The sequence below is a fragment of the Copidosoma floridanum genome, unplaced genomic scaffold (genome assembly GCF_036245765.1).
Source record: "Copidosoma floridanum isolate Cflo_tuat_1 unplaced genomic scaffold, Cflo_Japanese_pri ptg000020l, whole genome shotgun sequence".
NCBI lineage: Eukaryota > Metazoa > Arthropoda > Insecta > Hymenoptera > Encyrtidae > Copidosoma > Copidosoma floridanum.
The window spans coordinates 7,295,175-7,311,949 of NW_028321897.1; the positions used below are offsets into that span (position 1 = coordinate 7,295,175).

Below are 16,775 nucleotides of genomic sequence, written 5' to 3' on the forward strand. Positions count from 1 at the left end.
TGCTTTTCGACCGTATCTATATATTTAGTTATTAAAAAAACGAAAAAAAAAAAAAAAATGATAAATACAAAAGAAAGATAGTTGCATATGTGTATAAATAGTAACTGTACAATCCTAGTAATTTGAGGGCAGGTGCTTGCTGTTTCGTCTGTGAGTTAGCCAGAGTACGCAATTCAAAGCTAACAAGTAAGATATGTATGTATAACATATGGTGTGAGGCATAATACATATAATTAACACAATACGGTATATAGTACATGGTACAGTGAAAAAAAATTATATTATGTAAAATACGCCCGCGCGCGGCTCGCTCGGCGCAGGAGCTTTAGAATCAAAGTCGGAGAAATTGTTGGTTTTGTGTTAGAAAAAGTTTTTGCAGGTATATGTTATGCAAAGTGAAAAAAAAAGGGAAAATAATTATTGTGTCCGGCTCTCCGAGCGTTTTTTGTGTTTTTTCTTATCCGCAAACTAATAATACTTTCAAGTCGTGCATGCCAAAATCCGCACGTGGGCTCCTCTGCGTGTAAAAGGGAAAAGGAAAAAAAAAAATTAAATTAAAAAAATAATAGATATAAAGTAGACGAAAATAAAAATGAAAGAGAGACTTTATACAAAGGGGGGAGGAATAGGAAGTATATATTTATTATGAATGTATGACGAGTGGCTTTGAGTGGATATGTATCGTAGTGGTGGCCTACTTTTTTTTTTGCTTAGAAAGAAAAAATCATTGAGACTGGCTTGCCATTTTGGGGTTTTAAACATGTTTCTTTTTTTTTTTTTTTTTTTTTTTTTTTTCAATTCAAAGGGTACTTGAACAGTTCATTTGCATACTCAATGATTTTTTTTTTTTTCAGTATTTGTATAAATTATGAATTCATAACTTACGTGGCTCATTTTTATATGTATCTTAATTCATACTTAAAATTCGTTGATGTCCATTTTTGTGCATTTAATTTTAAAAAATAATGAGAGAGTAGAAGTAGCAAATCAAAGTTTAAATTATCTAACACCATTAACTGAATATAATCGATAATGAACGAAACCCTACCATGTCGTGAAAGCTTAACCTTTTCTTCAATAACGATTCAATTGTCTTTAAAATTGACGCCTTTATAAACATGGTTTTATTCCTAAAACATAACATTCGACGAATCTATATCGGCCAGCCGAAGTTTGTTGCAACTAATTATTATTATTTTTTTTTTGTTTTATCATTTTTCTTCAACATACCACATCAGTACACGATATTTAAGAGCATGCATTTTATTGAAATATAATTTTTACTACTTTCCAAGTCATTGAATACAATACCATCTAGTTATTGTGCCTTTGACGTGTGGTCCTCCTTCCGATAAATATTAAATACAATTGAATCTTAGCAGCCAAAAAAACTAGACTCGTGTCATATAACAAGCTCCATAGTGACAATGGACCACGACTTTGATTTCTCTTAAAACACACATTTGTTGTTGTTGTTCTTTTAACGTTTGTACTCGTGCGTTATCATGACCATAATCACGGAAAAGCTCACAGGACATGGCAGAAGCGTCGCCGGTTCCTAAGCCACGTAAGCCGGGCGCGTCTCCTGACCTCATCAGCAAAAGCCCTACCGTTTCTAAAATCATTCCAACCGCGGTCACCGTCCCCACGCCGACAACCACCAACTTCCCCGGTAGGGTACCTCTCGCGATCGGCGAGCGCGTCCTCCCGACCATCACCACAATCGTCACTCTCACTAGTTGGCTCCGCTGTCGATGCTGGCCCGCAGTACGAGGCCGGCCCAGCGAAACCTTACGCGAACGACACCTTCATTTTGTTGAGGGCGTTCGTCAGGTGGGTCAGCTCAATGTTCATCTGGGACAATGCGCCCTCCAGCCTCTCCACGCTGTCGAGGACCTCGACGCTCTGCGTGTGCGGGTTGAACCTCACCTCGAACGGCCGCGACATCGTCGCTACCCAACGCCGGAACTTTTCCTTCGCGTCCTCGAAACTGTTGGCCACGTAGTAGATCGGCTGGTACTCCTGGTCCTGTGTTTTATATATTTAAAATTATATATTTAAAATTAAATGTCTGTACACGGACTTCGGCACGAATGTTTTCTCAATTTTTTCGATGATTTTCATGCTAAAAAAATACAATACAATTTAAAAGAAAAAAATCGTCAAAGTATTTTTAAGGTTTTTTTTTTTTTACATTATATTGTAAATATTAGTATTTAAATTGCGTTACATTTTGCCCAAGTCTATCCGTAAATGCCAAGTTCGGAGTGTGATACTTAAAGACATGTACTAATAAATAGCGATTGTACTTTATTTACAGTTAAAATAAGTACATGTTTAATGAAAGACAATAAAATTAATTCAAATCAGTGATAAAATCGTAGATGTTAATAATATAATACATGACAACTGACAAAAATCAAAATCATTGGATCTAATAAGGAAAGTATAAGGGTTCTGGCAAACGAATTTAAATGCTACTTTGGAGGATGATGTTTAATAACCTTCAGTGGTTAAAGATATTTATGTTAACAGCTTAGACATACTGGATAAAGGAGGCCCTTAAGTTATGTGTTTTTCAATTAAAAAAAGTTTTTTACATAATTATTGATAATTCTTAATGATTTGTTAATAAAAAAAGTTTTTTTTTTTTAATTTTGCAAATAAATTATACAACCAATAAATTATTCATCCGTAATAAAGGAATATTTCTTATAACTTGTATAGACTACGTAATGCGTTGTCTTGTCAACTAAATATCTTTTTTATACTCAACGAAACTTTTATTCATTTACACATCTGAAATTGACAATGGCGTGCTTTAGGACCTTTGGAATAGTTACAAACATATAATACTGTTGCTCCTTCCGAGGTAATACGAATACAAACAATATCCTCCAAAGCATGAAAACATATCTCCTGAACCCTATGTATGTATGTATACTCTTCCGATAAAGATATGTTATGTATATGAACCGATAAAATACGCATCGAAAGTAAAGAAAAGCACAAAGTACCTGATACGGCTGCACGGCCGTGGTGGAAGGCTCAAAGGGCCGGTGCTCGCACTTATCGCTCAGAGCGTGGAGCAGTTCCCCGTAGGCCGAGAGCAAACCGGCACCGTAAGCTTTGGTATCGGCGCCCTCCTTGCACAAGCCGAACTCGACGGTGAACCAGTATATGGTCGAGAGCTTCTCGATCTCCTCGTCGCTCGCCCCCAGCGAAGCCAGACCTATCTCCTGAGAGAACTGAGCGAAACTCGGGTCCGCCAGCAGAGGCATGTGTCCGAGCAGCTCGTGGATCGCGTCCCTGCAGGAGTTCCGATCAAAAGTTTTTTTTTTTTTTCTTTTTTTTTTTTTTTTTTTTTTCACCCCAACTCGCACGTAACCCCCGGGTTATTTTGACGCGTAACGCAACTTTAACTACATCCCGCTCATCTCAATTTAGCCTCTGATAACTACACCGTATAGAGCACAGCTCGCGAACGACGTCTACACAACAGGGCATGCACGTGAAATTTGGCCGAGTTATATACGTATCCCCCGACCGTGGAGGAAGAACGAGTGTCGGGGACTCTGCAGCAGCGAGTAGGTACACGGAAGTGAGTTATGAGAGCACCATCGCGTCGTTAAAAGCCAATTAGAGTTCCATTACAAGCTCGTAGAGAGGCGCGGCGGTGGGGTGGGGGTAACTTTGTTATTCGCGCTCGTCCATGGCGTTCCATCGATCGGGGCGCGACGCGGGCGTTTGAACGGCAGAGGTGAAAGAAACTTGTGTGTACTCACGGCTCGGGCGTATGGTAGGGGCTGTTGATGTGGCGGATGTACTGGGTGCTCTGGAATATCCGGAAGGCCAGGCTGGAGAGGAAGTCACGGGCCGTGAGCAGTCCAGCTGCCGGGCGGAGGGTGAAGCCGGTGCTCTTGCGAAGGAAACCGCTGACCTCCTGGAGTTGGGGCACGCAGTGGGGCTCGAAGATCTTTTCCTCGATGAGCCGCTCGAAGACGCGCTGGTACTCCTTGCAGGCGTGCTTGGGCACCAGGTCGACCAGGGTGTTGAAGACGCGCCGCCAGGTCTCGTTTTCGGTCTCGGTGTACGGGATGTTGGGTATGGGATCCCCGTACTTGTACGCGAAGGCTATCTCGGCTATGAGTTTTCGGCGTGCCCGGTACTCCTTGTCGGCGAAGCCCGGGTGGGTCATGTCGAGGTCCGGCTCGTACTTGGTCATCAAGTGGTTGCAGTTGTCGAGGTCCGAGGCGTGACGGGGGAACCAGGGGTCCTTGACCGTCACGGCGTTCGTGTTCTCGGCGAGGAGGGTCAGACCACCGAGGGACGAGCCCTGGCGCAGGTTGCGAATCAGGGAGGAGAGGTTCTGCCTGGTCATGTTCACCTTCACCAAAACGTCGAACTGGCCCTCTTTTTTGGATGCTCGGGTCTCGACGTGGCTCACCTGGCCCTTGAAGTTCTCGATGGTCTTGAGGATGCGGGGCAGAGCGGTCATGCCCTCCCGCAGCCGAAGTACGAGGGCAGCTGTTTGGACCGTCTGGTCTTCGGGGTTTTCGGCGATCGACCGGGCGAGCACGAGCTCTTCCTCCGTTAGCCCGAAATCTGCAACATCGATTGGGAAGTGAGAATCGATTGGTTATTCATCACAATTTTTCATCAAAGAGTGTTGCAGTAAAATTTCTGGAGTCGTTTCGGGACTTTTAAAAATTTCTAGAGTCTTGTACGTTTTACAATTTTAAATCAACATAAATGGGACTTCCAAAGACTTCAGGTGACTTTGAGTAATTTCTGGTGACTTCTGATGATTTCAAAAGGATTTTTCCCAAGGACTCCAAAGTACATGGTAATATTTATCGTAAGGGGAGTCGAGATTCAGTTCTGCAACAATCATATCTGTTTGCGTAGGAGGGCAATCCAAAGAAATAATAAGTATGAGCAGTAATGAATGAGGTAAGTTAATAAAATGAAGAATCAATATGCTTTTAGCGATACGATCGACTAGGACAAAGCACGAAACTCGCAGCTGTTGCTTTTGTACAGAGTGACGTCTGACCCATCGATGCCATCCTACACGATTTTTCGTACACCTTCACTGAGCTTCTCACAAGGAGTCTGACTGCAATTTCGAGTCCATTTCCGTGCATCAAAGGTAATGAGAGCTAATGGAGAAAGAAAAGTGGAGTCGGTAGCGGCACGAGACGAAAGTGCGGACGTGATCACAAAGCGTTCACATCAATGAATCCGTGTAGGAGTGGGTGGCAAGGGAGGGAGTGGAGAGGGGGTCACTAACAGCGTTATATGTGCGTTTTAAGCTCGACCTTTAAAATCCGAGAGGTTGGCTGTAGGAAGTGTGCGCGGGTAAACGGACGTGGCGAGAGCACAAATTGCCGGCGATGAAAGCGTGCCGAGGACAAAGTGAGGGTTGCAGGGAAGGGAAAAGTGAAAACTCGCGTCGGACTGGATGATCTCTGATTTGTGGTGGATAAAAAAAAAAACAATAAAAGTTTTCATTGCCATGGTGTTGTCTACAGCGTGGCAGAGTTTTTTTTTTCAAATATCCAGGGATATTGGTGGGTGTGATGCAGTTACTTGAGTTTGATACTTTCGAGCCGATGGACTATCGTAATCAAGTTTGATCGCAGAGTGATAGGAACCGAGTTTTTGGACGAATTTAATTAGGGCAGTAAAAAAAAGAAAGAAAATTGGTGCAAAGAGAGAAGTTATGAATCAATGCTGGTGGCATGGGATTATTTCGCTATTTTTTCAAATAATTGCATGAAAATTTTTACGAAAAATGTTAAATACAAGAGTTCCACTTTTTCTGCCTTCCCTTTTAATATTCCATTTGTATTTACTTGTGCATTTTTAACTGTATTGGACAGTTTTTTTATTTTTTACTGACAAAGTCGAAAACAATGCAACTGTTTGTTATTTCAGATCGATAGCAATTGAATAATAAACTGTGGAAATACAATTCGAATTCAGGGAAAAAGAATTTTTAAAAGAACAATCACACGCGTTAAACTAAAAAAAAAATTACAACATATGAAATAATACTAAAAACGATACTCAAACTTTGATTTACTTGGTAAATTTATCATTTAAAAACCACATGGCAATCGAAAAAATTGCAAGAGAATTTTTCCTCAAAGTGAGCTGAGGCTTTTAAAAAAATTTTCGTAAGACAAGAGGTAGAGAAGAAATTTCACTCCAAAAAATTTATACCACTACAGAAATTTTCGATCGTATGCGTAAAAATTGATAAAGTTGATCTACGCTTGAAACTTACCGTCGCCACCCTTTTCTTCACCGTCCGAGGATGATGCTTCTGCTTTGGCTTCTAGAATTTAAACGCACAAAATTCATGCTCATGCTCACAACACTTATCAAATAAATGAATAAATTCAACAAATTCTGCTTTTGCTGACAATGGAAAAATTAAAACAAAATATGTTTAAATAAACCGTTTACTACTGAAAATAAGTGACACATAAATGAGATATTTACCGCCTTTCTTGGCAGCGCAGGCAAGAGTCTCTTGCTGTTCATCGTCACTGGAAGCTGACGAGGACGAATTTTCAAAGGGCTGATCCACTTCGTTGCAGGTTTCCGGATCGGAATCTAATTTTTTACGAGACGACAAACAAAAAAAAAACATACTTCATGCAACAACAACAACAACAACAATTAATCTGTAAAACGTATTTAATAGACGTGACATTGGTAAGTTGAGATATAAAGTAATTTCATGTATAAGCTATTACATTTGTAACGAGCAACAAAATGAAACTATACGTTCAAATGAAAATTATTTGTTTTCGTTTAAGGAGCAACATACCACAACCAAAATACATGTTCGACGTATGTATACTGTATAGACAATCATGTGACTCACCATTAGTTCGTATACGAGCCTCCTCCAGTACGCTTTGCTTGGTCTGCTTGACGACCAGCGTTTCGAAACGGGCGTCGTCCACGAGCGAGCGGCGCCTCGCTGGATATCCGTTCTGAAAACGCAATAAATGCAACCTTTTTATTTACCGTTCGAAAGACCATTATTATCATAACTATGAAAAAGATTTTTAAAAGTAATGTTCAATTTTTCCATCGTTTCAATACCGGCGTTTTAAATTTTTTTTGGGAAAGCAAAGTTCTACAGTTGCTCTTATGTTTGAGTATTTTTTTTTTTTTTTTTTCTATTATTTTTTATCATTGAGAATATCCCACAAAAGTTTCTACTTCATTGTCCAACACGAGTATTTTGAAACTCAAGCTTCCATTTACTACGTTTGAGGTAAAGCTGAGACAAATTAAACTTGAAAATGTCCGATTACTGAAACATCAATTATCTCGTACTAGGGAAGCGTACAGATGGTTAAATCCAAAGTCATGTGTGAAAATACATGTATACGCGAGTGGGGCGATCGCGATCTCACGTCATAGTGACAATTAGGGTGAAGGAAGGAAGGACCGACACAAAGGGACCGACGCCATTTCCGTAGCGTAACGAGTTGCGCTCGTGTGTTGTTTCATGGAAAAAACCACAAAGCAAATCGAAATTGTCAAAGATGCGCTGCTCTTGAAAGTTAGGAAATGGAGTCACGCGCCGATCACATGCCTGGGTGAATCTGTTGCGAATCACAAGCGTATCGCTTAAGCTTCCCTCCCCATGCTCGCGACAATAATTTTGTAATTTGCGATAACTGAGAGAAACCTTCACGTTTTGGCAATTTATTACCAAGCCTCGATTACCGAATACGATTGAATGCAACTAAGGTATAATCTTTTTTTTTTTTTTTTCTAATGGAAAGTTTTATCGCAGTTGGGGTCTCGATTTTTTTTTTTTTTTTTCTGTATTGCACATTGCATTCAAAGCCCCCTGGCTGCGATAAAACTTTCCATTAACAAATTTGCAGAATATCTGAAATCGTATACTTTATGAGCGAGATTGTGGATTATGTCAATCGCTGCTTCGTTACTGCGCTCTTTGCTGAATTCATTTTTCTTGTACTTGAAAATTTTTTTCAATTAAATCATTACCATTAAACTATGACGAGTTTTTTTATTTTTAATTTAATCTAGACTCAATTAAATTTTCACAAATATCTCTGAAAACAAACAATCACTGTAAATAATCAAACGTAGTAATTAAACGTATGTATATGTATATTCTTACATACGTACACTCATAATCCATATATATAGATGGATGAGCCCTAAAAATGCAAACTGGAGCAAGTGTTTCAGAAAAATGACAATATTCTCGATAAAATTGGAAGTTAACGTACACGAAAAACAATGAACGAGGCGAGACTGTATTCCCCACTTTCCTCGAAAATGTACAACCGAAACACAGGTTTTATTTTTCTCTTTGTTTTTTGACCAGTAGATCATAATACAAGAACAACCGGTATACTCCTGAATAGGCGCGTAATCTTTCTCGCACCAGAGCGTCCCGTCACGCCTATAACAGAGAACGCGTCCAGTCCAAGGGCAGTAAGCAACCATAGGCATCTAATAGCGAGGCTCGATCGGCGCGAGGGTCACGGTAAGTATTATACCTACGTACTGGCTTTACGCCGGCAACTGTACAAGTACACACGTACACTCCATTCGCGTGGACACGCACGAGTGTGAGAGTGCAAATCTCGCGCCGCAGCCAAAGTGGGCCAAGTACTCGTGTCGAGAGCACATCGCCTACTCGATGAGTGTACGCGCCGATGCACCGCACGTTGTTTTCGGGGCTGCGCTCTTGGATTCGTCGGAAGGTGCGTGACCGATAAGTATCGACGTTTGATCGGATTGATTGGTAAATTCGCCGATACCAAGGTGCACTCGAAGAGGAAGAGATAATGGAGGGGGGAAACGAAAAAATTTCAAGACTAATGTTACGCAAGCGATAAAACTGCTAACGGATGACGATAATAAAAGACGATGCGAGAGCGGTAATAAAAAAAATAAAAGTCCTCGAGTTCCGCGCTGATCGTAAAGAAAAAAAAAAAAAAAAAAAAAACCAACCAATTAGCATAAATCGGCGGGGGCGAGCCCCTCGTCCTGATGCAGCTCCGTGTAACGGTAGACATATAGAGCGAACACGTGACACCTAACGCGAAGCGGGACCATCAGTCCAGCGCTCTGTTTCAAGGAGACTTTGTTACACGTATGTATACGTATACACGCGAGCTATTTTTTTTTCTAGTCCACTGGGCATGGCGTTAGCAGGTACATATAAGACTATTGCTCTGTATTTTTTTTTTCTTTTTTTTTTTTTTTTTTCGTTACGAGCAAGATTTTTATAAAGGCTCACGCGTACGTGCACGAACACGCACACGCGCTCGCGGTAATTACGGCTGCTGCAGACAAGGACGCTCGATTTCTCAATAAGATAGGAGCCGGCCTTAGGCGCAACGTCAGGATCTCTTTCTCTCGTTGTTCTGAGATGAGGTGACGATTTATAATAATCCTTTGTTCTTGATGTACAAATGATACGTGGGTACTTCTTCTGTTTCTCCTTCGGCAGAGGATCGTCAAAGGGCGTGATGGGTTGTTTTTGTTTATAGTGCACATTACGTCAAAAGTGGAGCAGAGTGATTTTTTTTTTTTTTTTTTTTTTTTTTCATGCAAATGCGGAAAGATCGGGTAATGAATTTTTTTCCTTCCACTCTGCTTATTTATAGAGACGCCGCCTTCTTTACGTGATCGAGGATAAATGATTTTTTGAAGTCATCCTGCTGCAGTTTCATCGTTACCTTGGGGTTAGATAATGTACTCGATCGACAGGACAGGAGGAGGAAAATTAATTTTCGTTGATGTGCGGGAGGAGGAATAGCGTGTATCGAGCTTTTTAAGCTTTTAACGCGTACGAGTTGTCTCGGATGACTGTTCTCGGAGGTGGCCCTTTTTGTGATTTCCGGTTTGCGATTGCAGAGTTTCTTTTTTTTTTTTTTTATAATTGACGCACGCATTTTTTATGATTGATTGAGGTAGTATTTTTTTTTTCCGAGCAACGCAGTTCTTCCTAACGATGGTTGGCATGTGTTTGGCACGATTGGAGTGTAAGCACTAGTTGCTGTCAGGGCCACAGTGAGACAGGTAGCTTTTTATTTTACTCCTGCTCTGATTGAAAAATTCATCGAAAAAAAAAAAAAAAAAAAGGATTAATTGAACAATAGACTGGTTTTTATTTCTTGTCGAGGTTTTGATTTGGCTTTTGTAATTGAATAAATGCTTGTTACGTTCAGAGAATATTGTTAAAAAACAAATAAATTTTTTTTAAAGCGCGGACTAAAAAAATGTTTTTCAAAAAAACTTCAATGTTTCGTCATCCATCAAAGTTACACGCACAACAGGTGCACCGTCTCGAAATAATCGTTAACGATCATCCAGCGGGCGTTATGTATTCAGAGTGCCCCGCCGGTGAAAGTGTACGAGAGAAGAGGAAGCGACGTGTGAGACAAGTACCTGATAATGACGATAGTGAACCGTACCTCCAAATTTTCATTAAATTCATAAAATTTTGTGGTGCTTATTGTAAGAAAAAAATTTTCGTTTTATTTTTTTAATGTAAAACTTTTACAAGGATTTAAAAAAATAATAATAATAATAGTAAACTCGTCCAAGTATACTGACCCACGAATCACTGAGTCAGTAAGATACTTTTGAAACTGTCAAATAGAAAAGGTGATCAATCAATAACAAGAGATTACGGAAACAATTGCTTTGTCTGTTATCTACAATGTAAGATAAACGAGAAAATGCGGAACTAAAAGCTTTCCCAATTCCAACGATCACACCGCGTGAAGATAGCCACGTCCGCATCTTTGGCAGAACGAAAAAATTTCATGGTCTTCGTTCCTGAAGAAATGCATGATTATATGGAGCAGCACATCGTAATTGTGCATTAAAAAAATTATTTACCCCAGTTTATCGTTTATGTAATACTTTTTTCTTTCACGCTTGAAAAAAAAAAAAATCGATTTAATTTTCATTTAATTATTAATTACGTGCTAAATTTTTTTCAAGATCAAATCATTCTTGACATACAAATTATAAATGCCTGATTATTGTTTACATACCCAAGACACCGCGTTATATAACATCACAGTAATTGAATTAATTTGAATTTATGATACTCTTGATCTAATTATCCGTGCGAGTGAGCTCTGTTTTATTTCTCATCGTCTCTCAATATTGTACCGATAAAAAATTTATTAAGCCCGAATTGAATAGATTAGCGGACAAATGAGCTGAAAAAAAAAGATTAATCCTGGGAGAGTTTACTTTAAAATACTTAAAAACGATACGTTTGCGAGATAATGCATATCTGGACTGAACATTGGATCATCGGAGTGGAGTATATATGGCAATGCCATTGAAACACCGGATATTGTAAACGTGGCGATAAAGACAGAGAAAAGTTTGTTAATCACGTAGCAATTCGTAGTGGTGCCATGAAGGAGGAGGAAAAAAAAAAAAAAAAAAAAAAACACGTAATACTTTCTCTCCTCGTCAATCGACGGCTGTTTACAATCTGTCACTCTCTCGAGAAACTAGAATTTTACTGGTAAAAGGAAGAGGACGTCAAGAGCGTCACATCTCTTCGTTTGTATACCATTACGTATGCAATGGACAACGAAACACGCGCGATGGCTGACGTAATTTTTTTTTTTTTTTTCCTACCACTTGCGAAAGAAAATGAAAATAAAGGTTTTTTTTCTCCATCTCTCGAATCGTCTTGACTCTTTTTCCGCACCTCTGGACCACGTTGGGCTTAAGAGGGACTTTCGTTGGCGGACTTGTTTGTTCAGATCTCATTTCGCACGCAAAGTTTGGTACTCGCGTCGCACCAATGTTTCGCACCTTTCTTTTTTGAGAGGAGAAATTGCCGATGTCAAAATTCTTCTTGGCCACGAGATACTCCTTTTAATCGGTCTGACGGAAATTTTCACGCACTACCGAACTTTCCACCGACCGCGTAACGCAACGATTGGTATTTGTACAGTAAAACGTATTTTCGACAACAATTCCTCATGACCGAAGAGATAACGAAAAATCAACCGTTTCGAACGAATGGAACGTGACTGGCTAGAGTTTAAATTTCGCGCCTCAAATTCAAACACTGCAAGCTCAAGCTTCAGCCAACCGGTCTGCCACTTGAAATCGCCAAACGAGTCGCGCAAAGGTAAAGGTAAAGGAAAAAATATTATTCTAAATGGACCAAGGATGCAGCAAATTAAAAAATTGTACATTTAATAAAAAAAAAATAAAAGGAGCATCGCTCACCTCAATACTATACGACTTCTTTATGGCGAACATCTCCCGGTTTTTCTGTGCAGCAGCTACGGCCATGGTTGTCTTCTTCTTCTTCGGCGAACCACCTCAGACCACTTGTCGACAAAATCGAAAGCTCCTTCTCCGTGCGTCCCACACCGTCAGCTCGAATCCAATGAAATGGTCCCAGCCAAAAGGATCCACGTATACCACCCGTCACGAACTCTCGGCGCGGCTCGCTGATCGAGGGAAACAAGAGCCGCCGACAATATGGGGGAAAAACAGGACCAACCAATCGATCGGACGGCAATAGAAATTTTTGGGCTGACCGTAGGTAGCTTTATACTCTCGTCAGCTGCGCTTGCGAGCGAATGCGTCCTCAGGGCGGTTCGCCGGCGCGTTATAAGCGCAGCCTCCCTTCACCCGCGGCAGTAGCCGAGAGCGCCGCCGCTGACGACGACGCCGGGGGTCAGGGGTGCCCCCACCTACCTTTTCTCTCTCTCTCTCTCTCTCTCTCTCTCTCTCTCTCTTTCTGTCGATCTCAGGCACGCTGAGCCTGCGACACTCCTCTCCGACAACAACGGGCCTACCACCGACTACTGTTTTTTCCTCGATCACGTACGCAAAGAGCCGTACTTACGCACGTCCCACCTTATACATGTAGCGCCTCCAGAATGCTCTTTTACATCGCCTATACCTTTTACACGATCTGTCGTCATTGCTTATGACTCAACCCGAGGGTCATGCACCCGCAATCGGGGATTAATTTCGGGTGTTACCGGCAAGTGCTCCTCATCCGATCCGGCAAAAGTGCCGATTTTCCGAGTGTATATTTATATATATGTGTACACGAAATCCAGCCACCTTTGTTTTTCTTTGACAGTGGGTAGTAATGTAAACTTACTCGGGAACGCTGTAGGCTGATAACAGCTCGTGCCTCGCATGTCCCAACACCGTCTTGGTAATCTGTCGCCGGTTTGTTTTCGCGCACGAGGTTTGCGAAATTACTTTTTTTCAACGATGTTCCACGTAAAACGTTGCCACTGGAAAAAGGTGGGTAAAATTTTTTTACCCCCCAAAAGGTTATTTTTCTTCCTTTTGCTCGATCCTGTAATTTTTTTTTTTTCCACAAAAAAAAAGCCAATCTTTTGATCGGAGACGTAAGTCCTTTGTCCGATCAAAAACAAAAATAGTCCCAAGCGAGAGAGCGATACGCATCTCACCGGCTCGATAAGTGATTTATTTAAACGCGGGTTTATTCATGAAATTTATGACGAAGCTCGCGGTGCTTCTCACCTCGAGGTGTTACATATACTTGCGAAGGCTCGTCCGTCATGAGACAATATTGCTGCTAACGAGTCGAGCCCCCCAACACAGTCGATCGCAATAATTCGCTTTTTTTCATTTTCCATTTTTTTTTCTTTTTTCCCTTCTTTTCTTTTTTTTTTTTTTTTTTTTTTTTTTCTCTACTTAATGAAGGAAAAAAAAGAGTGCTCCGCGTTATCTCGAGTCGATTATCACACAGTGTACACGTGTTGTTAAATAAATAGACGTATCCGCACTTGACTAATAATATTATAACTGATTCATTGTTATAATATATACTGCTGCTGCTTCTTCTTCTTCTTGACAAGTGATTCCCCGAACGATGACTGAAACACGACTTTTGTTTATTTGTTTAATTGCTTCTTTTTTTTTTTTTTTTTTTTTTATTTATTACTTGGGGGGCTTTACCATCTCGCAAAATAATCAAGAGCAAAATAAAAACTAACGTCAGCATTTGCGTACATTCGAGTGCGTATACTGCAGCACACAAGCACATACTCAATCACACCTAAAATACACTTTGGATTTATAATAAACAATTATATTTGACTTTTGTAAAATTTGGCTTGCCGATTGCAAGCGAATAATCGATAGTGACGATAACATAATGTTATCTTTACTAAATCGCCCGATCAACGTTGGCCTTACTCAAGTAATTTTTTAGAGGCAGGACTCTCAGCCGTATCGGCCTTTTATTTTTGGTGGATAAAGATATCCAGCCAGACTTTATATATTTTTTCTACGTTGAGTACGTGAAAAACATTAATACAAGTGTAATATTAAGTGCAATCGTCATACTACGTGCAGTATGGTAAAATCAATTCAGTCTCCAAAGAGATAAAAAAAAGGGCGATAAGGCTACGTTTTTCATTGAGTAGTTACTCATGAGACAATCAGTGCGCAATGTTTCGAGCATGTTCAGATACATCAAAATCATTTTTTGACTCATTTTTTATTAATTCTCGTGAAAAAAGTAATTAAATTTTGATGATCTCATCCGAACAGCAACAAACAATACGAAAGTTAAGCTGCTTCAAAGCGCACACCCTACTCATTTCATGAACAAGCTGGCATATTTTTGTAGTTACACATTAGATGGCGTCCACGTAAAAATAGTAACAATACATTTGTCTACTATTTATATGTTAATTAACTTACTAGGAAAATCAGAAGTATATTTTAGTCCCAAAAATAGCGGATATTGGGCCTTGATTAAAATAATTTTACAACTTCGTTACAATTACGGAAATCAGTAGTACAGGTTGAGTTTCAAAGTTAATTAGCTGTCTAATGTGTTTGTTGTGGAGCTTAAAAAATTTTATGACGTATATATATGTATGAAAAAAAAAAAAAAAAAAAAAAAAATCAATTCCTCCAAAAATAGTAACCGGATCAACTTCTATTATTACCAATTGGAATGTGACGTAATGAAATAAGAAAAGTTACGCAAACGCTTCAAATGATTTTTTTTTTTACTTTACAAGATTCATCCGGAAAGATAATGACAGTAACCAAAACCCAGTCGATATAGCAAGTAAAAATTTTCAAAAAGATCGAGTTCACGAGATCACCAAGCGTATAAAACTCTGGTTTTCAGCTGCAAACAATAACAACGTTTTTGCAGAGCAAATTTGATTCGTTCAATCGATGATTGGATGACTGACGAGAATCCAGAAGCTGATGAAAAAAACACATCTTTGAATGAATGACGAGCTCATCAATACTGTCGCATCTTCAGTGGTTGAATTTCCCAACTATCTTGGAATAATTTTTAGTTAAACCAACAAAAGGACGATAAAATAGAGACAAGTGAAACAGTTGTTTTCGCTTTTATTGTTCATGATTCACCAAGAGTGAATGAAAACCAGAGTTCATCTTGTAATAATAAAAAAGAAACAAACGGAATTATTTTCCCCGCAAAAAAATGAAGAAAAAAGAAAACAAACAAGGTTTTCCTCGTCCATTGGGGTAAACGCATGTACAGCAAACTTTTCCGTAAAATCGTTAAAAATATCGGTAACAACTAAAATCCAATCTAGGTGAGTGGCAGTTGGAAAAAAAATGACATCTCGATTTTTCCGCGCTGAGGCATACTTTTCTTGAAGGTAAAGTTTCCAAATTTTCCGAGTGCGACGCGTAATTCATCTTCTTCGATTCGGATGTCTTGCATTTTTTTTTCTTTTCGTGCCATCTTCCTATGGCTCTCGACTAAGGGAAATTTCCCACGAAAGAGAAGAGGTGCTCGCTCTCCTCTAATTCACTCTCTTTCTTCTCCTCAGAGGCCACCGAGCTGCTGCACACGTCACACGAGCCCCACGCGTTTGACAACCTTTTCGTGACGTCACACGTACATGTATGCATACGCGTGTATGAAAGAAAGAGAATCGCGCCAACGATTCGACTGACGCGGCGGTAGTACCACGCGGGTCGGTTTTCACTGCCGATTTGAGGCCGATCACGCGTCTACTCGGCTATACTCGCTCCCGCTGTTGCTCTCGATTTTCCAAAACCCGCGACTGATGACGACTCTACCAAGGACATTGGCGCTTTTCTCGGGCTGCTCTGGTGACGATTGTCTCTTTCCTTGTGATACGTGTGCCGATTTTTGGTTTTTTGGTTTTTCGTGCCGTTTCATCGCTACGTCCCTCGATCTCTGGCTCTGCTTTTCTATCTGCGACGGAGACTACAATGTGAGCCGTGAGTACCAAATTGAGGTGCCATTGCAAGTGAATGGAGTTTTTTTTTTTTTACTGCTCTTGTATACTCGACAGTTAGAGATAACATCTAGATTGTGGCATCTAAGAGATAAAATAGTTGATTAAAATCATGCTTCGACAAGTCTGATACTCGACTCGCATGGTCGGCCAGAGCAGAGGGCACCGTATCGTACTTACAAATTAAAGTCTCAATTCGAGCATGACAAGGTGAATTTCGACTAGTCAATACCATATGAGTTATAGACATAGAGCAGTCCAACATAACAATATCACAATGGCCCGCGTTGCGTAAAATTAATGTGCTCTTGCGAGGATTATACGGTGATACCCGCTCGAGTGCGTCTCCCTCGGCATCCGTGAGGCGGGCGCGTAAACTGACAGAAAATTGAGCAGAAAAATCACTTCCTACATCGTTATTTGCCGCGATCGTTACTGTGTTGCGTAACAGTGGGTGTGTAT

At 40.3% G+C, this 16,775-nt stretch overlaps 1 protein-coding gene across 2 annotated transcripts; it reads right to left on the bottom strand.

Annotated features, from left to right (window-relative positions):
- Positions 1-777: 777 nt before the first annotated feature.
- On the bottom strand, positions 778-12,633 carry ple (tyrosine hydroxylase ple). Of its 2 annotated transcripts, XM_014353086.2 has the most exons (7): positions 12,286-12,633; positions 6,899-7,010; positions 6,511-6,624; positions 6,293-6,343; positions 3,786-4,605; positions 3,018-3,309; positions 778-2,028 (listed from the first exon to the last, which is right to left on the bottom strand). In XM_014353086.2, the coding sequence occupies exons 1-7, from the start codon at positions 12,349-12,351 to the stop codon at positions 1,792-1,794; spliced, it is 1,692 nt and encodes a 563-aa protein (XP_014208572.2). In that variant the 5' UTR covers positions 12,352-12,633; the 3' UTR covers positions 778-1,791. The 2 variants fall into 2 exon arrangements, with proteins under 2 accessions (XP_014208572.2, XP_023246899.2); XM_023391131.2 differs by lacking the exons at positions 6,293-6,343; positions 6,511-6,624.
- Between the last annotated feature and the right edge of the window lie 4,142 nt (positions 12,634-16,775).